General features: G+C 42.0%; 2 protein-coding genes across 2 annotated transcripts in view; one reads left to right on the forward strand and one right to left on the reverse strand.

Moving 5' to 3' along the window:
* DNTT (DNA nucleotidylexotransferase) overlaps positions 1–12,059 on the forward strand; it is a 158,321-nt gene that overhangs the window by 116,316 nt on the left and 29,946 nt on the right. The window contains exon 10 of the mRNA XM_050959508.1: positions 3,300–3,383. Within this exon, the coding sequence (XP_050815465.1) occupies positions 3,300–3,383 (84 nt within the window). The remainder of the gene's footprint in view (positions 1–3,299; positions 3,384–12,059) is intronic.
* Positions 11,500–12,059, reverse strand: part of LOC127054065 (uncharacterized) — a 193,565-nt gene continuing 193,005 nt past the window's right edge. The window contains exon 2 of the mRNA XM_050959750.1: positions 11,500–12,047. Within this exon, the coding sequence (XP_050815707.1) occupies positions 11,552–12,047 (496 nt within the window). The 3' untranslated portion in view covers positions 11,500–11,551. The remainder of the gene's footprint in view (positions 12,048–12,059) is intronic.

The raw sequence follows: 12,059 nt of genomic DNA on the forward strand, positions 1-12,059 counted from the left end.
GTAATTGGTGCTATAATCGGTATAATATAAAAATTAAAAAATACAAAAATAATGAAATAAAATAACTATAAATTTCAAAATGAAAAAGGCAATTTCAAAACTAAAAATTAAAATGTTACATTCTGAAAAGGATTCCAAATATTTTATTTAGATTTTCCATAAGAATTTTTGCCAAAATTAACACATTCCAACATAATGTCATTTTGTGATGTAAAAGTGTTCCACTGGAGAGTATTTGATTAGCTCTGCTCTAATCACTGTCCTCTGATGCCACTTATACTAGAATAAATAGCCCAATTCAACATGTGGGGATGGGGAGACGCATCTGGGACGGGAGCTGCTTATAAAGTCAATTTTCAGGGCTGGCCACATGATTTAGAGCAGCTACTGGACTTCTCTAAGTGCCGCTGATATAAGGTCCTTTAATGGTCCTCAAATGAAGCTCCACTGCTCTCCATCCCCTCCCCATCTCTGAGAGGTCCCTGGCCTCCTTCCCTGGACACACCTCTTACAGCAGGCCAGTAGTGGGGATGCACTAGTACAGGAGCCAACTGCAGTACACTTGTATCAGCAAAGAGTTCCCCTCTGACAGATGAATTCTGTGCTGGGCTTTTGTGGCCCCATTATGGCTTCTATGGATGGGAGCAGTGAAAAAGGGCTGTAACACAGGAGGCAATCTTTATATCATCTCAATTTTACTTCTGTAGCTGTGTCCATGCAGGAAGTGCTAAGCAGGATTAAGGGTGTTCAGGAATTCTATAGTGAGATGTGCTGTGCTAACTTCTGTCTAGTAGAAATTCAGTGCAGACAGAATTTTACCATCGAAAATACCTACTTTTCCCTTCCATGGTCAACATTTTAAACTCAAAAGCCTATTTTGCTCCTATGTAAAACATAAAAAGAAATGCAGTTGTTCATTAAAGAAAGAGAAGATTGACTGTTGGATTCCCCTTTAATTAACCATTTTACAAACTTTTTCAGAAAAGGCAATTGAAACATCAAATTATTTCTCTTGCTCACTTGTAAATCCTATTTCTAATCTCCTAACCTCCTGTAGCCAATCCTTGAGATCTTAAATTAACCCTCTGTTTTGAGTTTATAGTTTGTATTTCATAGTTTCATAGATTCCAGGGCTGGAAGGAACCAGTGGGATTAAATAGTCTGACCTTGAGTATAACACAGGCCATAGAACTTCCCCAAAATAATTCCTAGAGCAGACCTTAAAACCTTGATTTAAAAATTGTCAGTGATGGAGAATCCACCATGCCCCTTGGTAAATTGTTCCAGTGGTTAATTACCCTCACTGTTAAAAATTTATGCATCATTTCCAGTCTGAATTTGTCTAGCTTCAGCTTCTAGCCATTGGATCATGTTATACCTTTCTCTACTCAACTGAAAAGCTCATTATTAAGTATTTATCCCCCATGTAAATACTTATAGACTGTAATCAAGTGACCCCTTAACCTTGTCTTTCTGAACTTGTCAGGTCCTGCAGACTCAGACACCCTCCCGTTCTGGGAGTATTTGCAATGTGGGAAGGGTCTCTTTGCCTTCCCTCCCCAGGGATCATGCTCCTACACCACATTGCACCAAATGTGTGTGTCATGGTATAATTCCCCACTCTCAACCTTAGCGTCCAAAAGATGAGGTACCAGCATGAATTCCTCTAAGCTCAATTACCAGCTTAGTACTTGTAGTGCTGCCACCAACCAGGAATTCCAGTGCCTAGTACACTGCGGCCCCCCCCAAAACCTTGCCCGGGGACCCCAAGATCCAGACCCTCTGGATCTTAACACAAGGAAAGTAAACCCTTTCCCTCACCGTTGCCTCTCCCAGGCTTACCCTCCCTGGGTTACCCTGGAAGATCACTGTGATTCAAACTCCTTGAATCTTAAAACAGAGAGGAAAAGTTACCTTCCCCTCTCCTTCTCTCTCCCCCTCCCATACTCTCCCTGAGAGAGAAAGTAATCCTAACACAGAGAGAAAATTAACCTTTCTCCCCACCAATTCCCTGGTGAATCCAGACACAGTCCCCTGGGGTCTCACCAGAATAAAAAAACAATCAGGTTCTTAAACAAGAAAAGCTTTTAATTAAAGAGAGAAAAAAAAAACAGTAAAAATTATTTTTGTAAATTTAAGATGGAATATGTTACAGGGTCTTTCAGCTATAGACACTGGGAATACCCTCCCAGCCTAAGTATACAAGTACAAATTAAAATCCTTTCAGCAAAATACAAATTTGAACTCCTTCCAGCCAAATACACATTTGCAAATAAAGAAAACAAACATAAGCCTAACTCGCCTTATCTACCTAGTACTCACTATTCTGAACATATAAGAGACTGTATCAAAGAGATTGGAGAGAAACCTGGTTGCATGTCTGGTCCCTCTGAGCCCCCAGAGTGAACAAGAACCAAAAACTAACAGCACACACAAAAACTTCCCTCCCTCAAGATTTGAAAGTATCCTGTCCCCTGATTGGTCCTCTGGTCAGGTGACAGCCAGGCTCACTGAACTTGTTAACCCTTTACAGGCAAAAGAGACATGAAGTACTCCTGTTCTATTAACCCTTAACTATCTGTTTATGACAGTGTGCCTTTGTCAATCACCATAAATGACCTTAGGCAGGTACCCAGTGCTCTCTAAATGTGTCTGCACCACTGAAAAAGCCTAAAATAACCAAGCCTTTCTTGATTTAGAAAAATGGGTTGATTAGCAAGCAAACAGTGGGAGTCTAGTATATGCTTAATTTAAACTATTTCTTGTTACAATGTTATACCATTAGTAAAGCAGCTAGTATCAGGCAAAGCTAATATGTAGTATTGTATGTCAAAATAATATCCTCGTGAGTGTTTGTTCATTATGGGACTGCCATGAGACTTAAGTTAGATCCATTAAATGAAACAGGTAATGTACGAATGAATGCCAGTTCATATTTCTGCATGTTATATGTACAATAATGTTGACCTGATAAACTTCCTGATAAACAGTGAGTAGGCTTTTTCATACACACACATTTTTAAAGTAGTTTTAAATTGATCTAACTTACCTGGTACTTCAATTGGTGAGAATATAAATCTTTGTGCAGCCTCTGAAAACATTCATTTTATGAAGGTCTTGTTTAGCTGTACTGAATTTGTCCAGAATATGTCTCTTAGCAGAAGAAGTTTGTTAATCATGCCATTTTAAAATCCATTCATTTATCATTTGGATTGGTATTCTAACACTTATGCATATTAAGCAGCAAAGTGAGTACTCAATTTGGTTTGGTATAGTAATGTAACTTGTGTATTGTACAGCAATTTGAGCGTGACCTACGAAGATATGCCACTCATGAAAGGAAGATGATGTTGGATAACCATGCCTTATATGATAAGACAAAGGTACTGTTTACTCTTTGAAATGAAGCTACCGTGTCATAATTTATAAGGATGTATTTTCAGTTTGCTACCCAAGTGCAGTGTATTCAGCTTGCCGATATCCATTATTTGAAGAATAAATCCCCTTCCACAGAATCGTTTTTCATATTCATTGCCACTGAAACATAAATTTTCCTTGACTATGGCCAAATTGTGCATGGCTCAGTTCAAGATTTTGAGATATTCAAAGGTGGTTTTAAGCACATTTGCAATTTTCTGATCCTGGGCCGCTCTCCTGTCACAAGTTAAAGCAGCCTTAAAGCTGCTTTAACTTGCACAGGCTTCTCAATGCCCCCAAAAGCACATACACTAGCTAAGGATCACAGTGGAGGCCCCCAGCCATACATCCTCTTCCCTGCTATGTCCCCTTATGCAGATCAAAGTGGATGTCTGGAGTCAAAGTCACTATCATAGCTGCTTTACTTCAGTAGAGGAGCTCTCAGGTACAGTGCCACTTTCCAGCAGTGCTGTGACACAAAGCAGACACAGCGTAGACTAGAATCAAAATAATTTCTTCTGATTGTTATGCCTGTAGCATGTGGGGGGAATAGAGAGGGTGGAAGGGCCATAGAGAGTCAAGCTAATAATGAATCTCTATTTTTATTATCAAACAAACAAAATCCCTTTCTTTGAAAATACTTGCCCATGATAATTTGTTTAAAGCTCTTCATACACTATTGCAAATATACCCTATAGCAAATATACTGTGATTTCTAATTAAACACAAGAGAGCTTAGAAGAGACTGAGAGCATTTGAATCATTTTTGTTTTAAAAGGCAGTATTTTCCCACTCTATTCTGCATACTGTTTGAGATCACTGTTTTATTCTTTTTATATTAATATTCATGAACACTTTGGCACTGGAGGTTTTATTGTGGCCCATTGCCTGAAATGTGATGCATGTCAGAGAATCCTATTTTTCAATATCAAGGGGTTATGTCAGGGGAGAACCCTGGATACTTTAATATATTTCCAAAGAGACTTTGACAGGAAAAGGCAGCATTAACACATAGGTCATGAATCAATTACATAGCTTTGCAGATGGGAACAAAAAGTAGAGATATTTCCTCTGGGGACTCATTACAAAATTACACTGTGAAATTATTCCTCAGCCTTGATTTTTCAAGTGTATGCATGTACATAGTCTATGAATCATTGTATATGTCAATTGGGAGATATCGTACAATTTTAAAATTACTGTATTTTTTGAGTTCTGCAATTGGGGGGGGAGCATTTCATTAATCTTTCATGGATGTGAGAAATTCCCAAATTGAAAAACGAGAATTCCATACAACTTTACTGAAAACCCTCCTCTATAGGATCAGGGAAAAAAAGGCTATGGAAGGGAAAAGGATTTTAAAATGGTAACCTAGGAAGAAGATGAGCAAATATTCAAATTCCCCAATTAAACCATCTATAGGGACAGATCCTAAATGGTTGTAAATGGATTTAACTTCATTGACTTCTATACTCCACTTTGATTTCTGGAGCTATAGCGATTTTCACTAGTGGAGAATTGAGCCTACACTGTTGAGGTTCCATTCTCAGCCTCAGGGAAGCAAGAGTTTCTGTGGCGCACAACCAGGGAGGACAAGATGTAACATATGCTCAAAGTCTTACAATATATCTACGGTTGCTGCATCAGTTACAAATTGCACACGCAGTTATAAACTGGGCCGATAACATCCTAAGTGTAAAACTACAGATTTACAAATCCTTCCTCTGTATTTTGATACAGTGTGTATGGTGGATTAGTAAATTGGTGCTTGGTAGCACATCCATTTTGATCATGTTTTAACTTAGTTTCATTTACTTATATAAATCACAGCTCAGGTTACCTACTCCATATCTCATTCTTCAGAAAAGTTTAGGCTGAAATGAACTTGGTAAAATGTGGTATTGTTGGACTTTTGCATTTTGCAGTAAAATGGATGATTATGGCACTGGCAATGCTCTGCTTACTTAAAACCACTCCTACAGACTGGGGTGCGCCAGTTGTAAAGTCCTATACGCCTATGACTGATGCCTTTTCTGCTTATTTTCTCTTTGCAATCATAGCTGCACCTTTAACCTTAACTTTCTTGTTAAATTGTAGATGCTTATCAATATACCTTTTAGACATCTTCAGTGACTGCTGTCTGTCTGTACTGATCTGGGAAACTCCTAACTTTATCTCATGTTCCTATCGCTTAATGTCTCTATGGGTATGTCTACAGTTGAACTGAAGGTGTAATTTCCAGTGCAGGTAGACATACCTGTGCTAGTTCTTATTGAGCTAATATGCTAAAGATAGCCGTGTAGCTGAGGCTACATGGGTGGCAAGACAGGCCATCCACGCAGAGTACAATCCCATCTGAAATCTTACATATGTACCTGGGGCATGCCAATGAACCTTTATGTTTAAGTGGCAATGAATATGAAAGTAGCTGTTGTAGCTGTGATTTTTTTCAAATAATGAGCATCTGCAAGCCCCCTTCTGACTGAGTGTGGCATTGCAGGAGCTCCCTGCCTCATCTTCCCCTTCACTTGGGTTTCGTCTCTCCTGGAGATTCACACGCTCAACCTTACAGCTGCGATGCTTTAGTGGTAACAAAAGTCCAAATAAAACCAAAAATGTTTTTGCTGCACTTCAGCTCAACATTTGGGCTCAGTTTCCAATCCCTTCTGGATTATTTTTCAGTCTATCTGTGGCTCTGGGATAGAGCCCTAACTTCTGGGCTCCTTCTCTGGAGTGCCTTCTCAATCTCCTGCAGATCTTGCTCAGGGTCCTCCACAGAACCATGATGATCAGAACCAGTTTGTGGACGAGAAGAAGTAGGTAATCTGACACAGGTGTGGCTGAGCGCCAGGAGCGGCACCAGGGTTTCTGACGCCCTAGGCGGACAGCCATTTCGCCACCCCCCGCGGGTCCGGTGGACCAACAGCAGTCATGCCGGCGGATGGTCCGCTGCTGGAAAGGCTCCGGTGGAGCTGCAGCAGTGATGCTGGCGGCCGGTCCGCTGATCTAAAGGCTCTGGTGAACCTGCCGCAGGCATGATTGCGGTAGGTCCACCAGAGCCTTTCCAACCGCGGACCGTCCGCCGGCATGACTGCGGTAGGTCCACCGGACCCGCATGCCACACAACCCAACAAAATAGCGCCCCCTAAAATTCTGGGACCCTAGGCCATTGCCTAGGTCGCCTAAATGGTAGTGCCGGCCCTGCTGAGCACAACAATCATGAACGGGCAAGCCAAAATGTGATCAGGCAGGTAGGCTGTCCCGCTGCCTGTCAAGCTGTGGCTACAGTGCTATTTTTAGTGCATTAGCCAGTGGTGTTGGAACAAATTGTATAGTGGGGGTGCTGAAAGCCATTAAACAAAACTGTAAACCCTGTGTATGATGGAAACCACTTCAAGCCAGAGGGTGCTGCCACACCCCCACCACCCTTAGTTCCAGCACCCTGGGTGTTAGCTCAATCAGAGATAGTTCAGGGATGTCTGCCTGAGTTGGAAATTACACTTCTAGTGCCACTGTCGACATACCCAAAGAAATGCTTCTCTTGGGCAAAAGGTCCATTCCCAAGAACAGTTCCATCTTCTCTCTCTGCTGGAATCATAACTCCTTTGCCTCTGTCTATAACGCTAGCATTATCTGTAACACTCAATTCTTTCTCCTCCTCATATATTTTGTGTCTTCAGATCTCCACCTCCTTGTTTATCTCTTGTCTCGGTCATCTTAACAATACTGCTTTGGCTTGGTAGTTCTCATCCATGCCTTCATTTCCCATCACCTTGACTTCTGCATCTCAAAGGCTCAGTTCAGTGGGCTCCAGCATGAGCACAAGGCTGCTGTCCACCTTCTCATATATAGTAATACCACTGCTGAGTGTTGATTGGCTGGAGTTTAGTGGGAGCAGGGTTCAGGAGCTATAATGCTTACCTTAGCTTTGGAAGAATTGGTCTGGCCTGGGTTTAGTTTAGCTAGAGGACTGCTCCAGTTTTGGAAGACTTAGTCAGCCTGGGATTAAAGTTCGCCTAGAAGCCTGGTCTAAACAAGGGTCTATTCTATCCTTGAAAGACTGATTGAGCAGAGAGACATACCAGCCTAAAGATTTTGTTGAATCTGGACAAAGTCTTGTTCTAACTCTGGGAGCATTTACATTAGTTGGGAGCTACATTATTATCAAGTTGCTATAGGAACTTTTTATAACTTACTTCAGTTTTGCTAGGACCTAAAAGTAAAAGTATATTTTTCTTATATATTTAATGTTCCAGAGTTTTTTCCTGTCCCTTTTCTCTTTTACGGTAGCTGGGTCTAAAATCCACGATTCACACTTGTCAGACTATTGTGTGATATAATGCTACCCCACTAACTCCCCATTCATTTTAAGATCCAATTTAAAGCCTCCTTACTATGTTTTAAACCAGTTCAAGGACTTGTTTCGCCCTACTTCTGCTTCCTCCACTCAGTAGCTTCCTCTGTGTGCTGCCTCATCATGTGATCATTGGGGTGCAAGGGCCTTCCCCATTGTTTCTACTCTTGGCTGACGTGTATGATTGTTTTAGATGATGACACATTTCTGTTATTAGTATAATCTGATATATATTTGTACTAATGGCTGTGGCTACAGCTAGACATATGATTTCCCCTGCTCATATACACATGCTTGCAGTAGCTCAATGAGGGCTAGCATGCGTATAAATAGCAGTTTAGCACAGTAGCATGTGTAGCACCAGTGGAGGAATGGCTAAGCGGGCCAAGTATAAACCCACCTAATGCTAGTGGATAAGTACTTGGTATGTCTCAGCCGTCCCTCTGCTGCCCCTACTGGTGTTACCACAGCTACAGTGCTATTTGTATTCAGGCTAGCTCTCATCGAGCTATGGCAAGTAGGTGTACATGAGCAGGGGAATCACATGCCTAACTTGCAGTGTGGAAATAGTCTGTGTATGTATGTGGCCATAGATAGTTACTTTACCTGTAGGCAATCCTGGCATGTTTTCATTCTTATGTGAAGGAAATATAGTATAGATAATCTTAAGTATTTACAGAAAAGCTCATACATTTAGGCACAATCAACAATAAAATTTGTGCAAAGGGTGCTCTTCTGCTTAAAAAAAAAGGATGTCATGTGTACTACTTTTTTCAGCCCTAAGGACTATGTCATAAACTTTGGAAACATCCCCAGAAATGCGCAGCAAAACAACTTACAACCTCATGTCCATATGTGGAAGGTTTTGTGGATAATGCTTCTATACTGGCAGTGGTCAGCAAAGAGAACAGCTGTTGACGTGTGGGGAGGGCTTTCATATGCAGACTGGCAAAATCTCTGGAGATCAACTTTACTTGCTCCTGCTTTCGTTCTGCTCTAAATTCATCATTGCTCTGTACATGTTTTTGATGTCTGATCAATTTGTAAGTGGGCACAATGCCATGCTGACAGATTGGGATGAGTAGGCAACCAAAAGATCATGCATGTGCGTCAGGTGTGTGGCACTGCAGGCAGCAATCCCAGGTGGGAACAGTCAAATCACTGTGAGGGTTCATCTTAATTAACTGTAATTCATAGGATGTGCCACCAGTCTTCTGATCAATCTCTAGATTGGATTAACTCTTAAAAAGAGCAGCATAAAGAGGAAAGAAGATACATGACTTATAGAAAACTGTTTTGAGAAAAAATTTCCAGACAGCTCTAATAACTATATTTGAGATTCGGAGTTGTCCCCATGCTATAGTAATGGGGGGCCATGTACCTAACATGGATTGTCCCCCTACATTTTCTCCACTCTGGGTGTAATGTCGAATTACATTCCAATGGTCTCTTCACTGTAAAGTTCAGCGGATGGAAACCATATTCCATGTCCTTCTGTGGAGACAGGTGCTAGGAACAAATTGTGCCTATGGCCAGATTTATACCTTGTGTGCCCCTAAGCACAGAATCTTCCAGATTCCTTTCTCCACCTACAGCTGACCTTCATGTTTTCCATAAACAGTGAAACAAAAAGAAATATAAATCATAATTTAAATACAGTAGAACCTCAAAGATATGAACATCAGAGTTAAGGACTTCCCAATCAAGGGGACACCCTGTGGAACCAGAAGTCCTCAATCAGGCAGCACTGCAGACAAAGAAACAGACAACCCCCACTCCAAATACTCTATTGCCCTGTGGGTGTGCAGCCACAGGATGGAGGTGGGGTGGGGTCCTGAGGCTTCTGACCCTCAGGAGCACTGGAGCTCCGGGCTTTAGACGGAGAGGTCAGAGGAGTGCTGTGGCTTTGCTCCCAGTTTCAGCCCCAGGGAGGGGCACTGGTCTCAGCCCCAGCATTCCTCCATAGCTAAAGCCCCAAGCCCTTGCATTCCACCCCCACCCCTCTGTGCTGAAGCAGGGAGTGGAGCTGTGGGGATCCCCAAGCCCTAGTGCCCCGAGCAAGGCTGAAACTGGGAGTGGCGCTCTGGGGCTGAAGCCCCAACCCCAGTGCTTCCCCACCAGGTCTACCCTGAGCTCCAGTGCTCCACAAGGCAGAAGCCCTGAGCCCTGCATCTGGGGCCCTGGCTCCCTGACCCCAGCCCGGAACCCTGACCATCCTACTCCACCTTGCGGTGGCAGCCCCAGCTCCCCATGTGGCTGAAGTCTGTAACCTCTTCTTCAGAGTTACGGAACATTTCAGTTATGGACAACCTCCATTCCCGAGGTGTCCTGAACTCTGAGGTTCTACTGTATTCATTTTTTTACTTTTAACCCACTTTTAACTTTTAGGTGCCCTCCTAGAATGCTGGTGCACCTAGGCACATGCCTACTGTGCCTAAATGGAAATCCGGCCCTGATTGTACCCAACATCTAAAGCTGCAGAGGGATCCTTAGAAGTGTAACTGATGCCATTCCACTGCATAAGGTGTAGGATTTGGGGGACAGGAGTAATGCATCCACTGTACAGTGCATAGTCCAGCTCCACAAAGGCCACCTGTGTCGCAGTGGCTAAGGGGCATGTACCATTTGGGCAGGATGAGACCAAGGAATGGGGCAAGAAAATTCACTGCTGCATGGATTCTCCAACCCTTTCCTCCCTGGCTCATAGAGAAAGCACAATAGGGCTGGAATAACTTGTGTTGAACAGTTCCACTGATTCATTGTGATCTGGTTAGGGGAGAAGGATTCCTCCTCTCCACCCACAGTGATCCTCTGCGCCCAGCCAAGATCCTCAAGCTTGGTGATGAGGACTGGATTCACCCTGTAGCATTTACATTTGGACTCAGATATTTCCCAGTATTGTCAAAATTACTTCTCTGACAATCATCTATCATTCCATTCATTACTTTCTGCAATTAGATAAAGTGCAGTATAATACTGTAAATAATTAGAATTGCTTTTTTTGCTAAGAGAACAGATGGGATTCTTAATTTATAGTGTACAATAAATGGATTAAATTATCATCATATTAATGTTCCTGTAGCTAACATTGTAGAGGTTTTTTTCCAAGCTCAGAGCTGTTTTCAAAAGTCACTGAAGTAGAAATCAGTTATTAGTTTTATGTCCTGTGAAAATTTAAGATGTGGAATAGCAGCCTTAATGATGTCTATTGTTAAAGAAACATTGGGGGAAAATGACACACCATGCAGAGTACTGGATACGATTGATGACAGTTTTGTATTTCAAAACTATTGTGTGATTCTGAATTACATAAAATGTTATTAGTTTCTGAATAACAAGGAGGAGGTGTACATAACTACCACAAATAGCAAATTCCTAAGATGTCCTGAGAACTCTTTCATGGGGTCCAATCTGATGAGATGCTAAGCATTTTCAGAGAGAACTATCTGCAGTAGGAATGACTTGCGGCTAAGTGGCAAACTAATATAAATATGAAAGAGGGGAATGTGGGCTTTTTTCTTCCAAATTGCCAAGTTAGTACATTTAGTAACTGCTATGAATATTGCACATGACTTTATTCATGAAATCCTCAATTTCAGAATGTATCCCTATTCAGGAAAGTGCTTAATTGCTTTCTTGAATAAGGCCTAAACAATCTTTTTTTTTCTTCATTTTAGTCCTCTCCCTAAGACTCATAGACTCATAGACTCTAGGACTGGAAGGGACCTCGAGAGGTCATCGAGTCCAGTCCCCTGCCCTCATGGCAGGACCAAATACTGTCTAGACCATCCCTGATAGACATTTATCTAACCTACTCTTAAATATCTCCAGAGATGGAGATTCCACAACTTCCCTAGGCAATCTATTCCAGTGTTTAACTACCCTGACAGTTAGGAACTTTTTCCTAATGTCCAACCTAAATCTCCCTTGCTGCAGTTTAAGCCCATTGCTTCTTGTTCTATCATTGGAGGCTAAGGTGAACAAGTTTTCTCCCTCCTCCTGATGACACCCTTTTAGATACCTGAAAACTGCTGTCATGTCCCCTCTCAGTCTTCTCTTTTCCAAACTAAACAAACCCAATTCCTTCAGCCTTCCTTCATAGGTCATGTTCTCAAGACCTTTAATCATTCTTGTTGCTCTTCTCTGGACCCTCTCCAATTTCTCCACATCTTTCTTGAAATGCGGTGCCCAGAACTGGACACAATACTCCAGTTGAGGCCTAACCAGCGCAGAGTAAAGCGGAAGAATGACTTCTCGTGTCTTGTTTACAACACACCTGTTAATGCAT

Source organism: Gopherus flavomarginatus, chromosome 6 (genome assembly GCF_025201925.1).
Source record: "Gopherus flavomarginatus isolate rGopFla2 chromosome 6, rGopFla2.mat.asm, whole genome shotgun sequence".
In the NCBI taxonomy this organism is placed as follows: domain Eukaryota; kingdom Metazoa; phylum Chordata; order Testudines; family Testudinidae; genus Gopherus; species Gopherus flavomarginatus.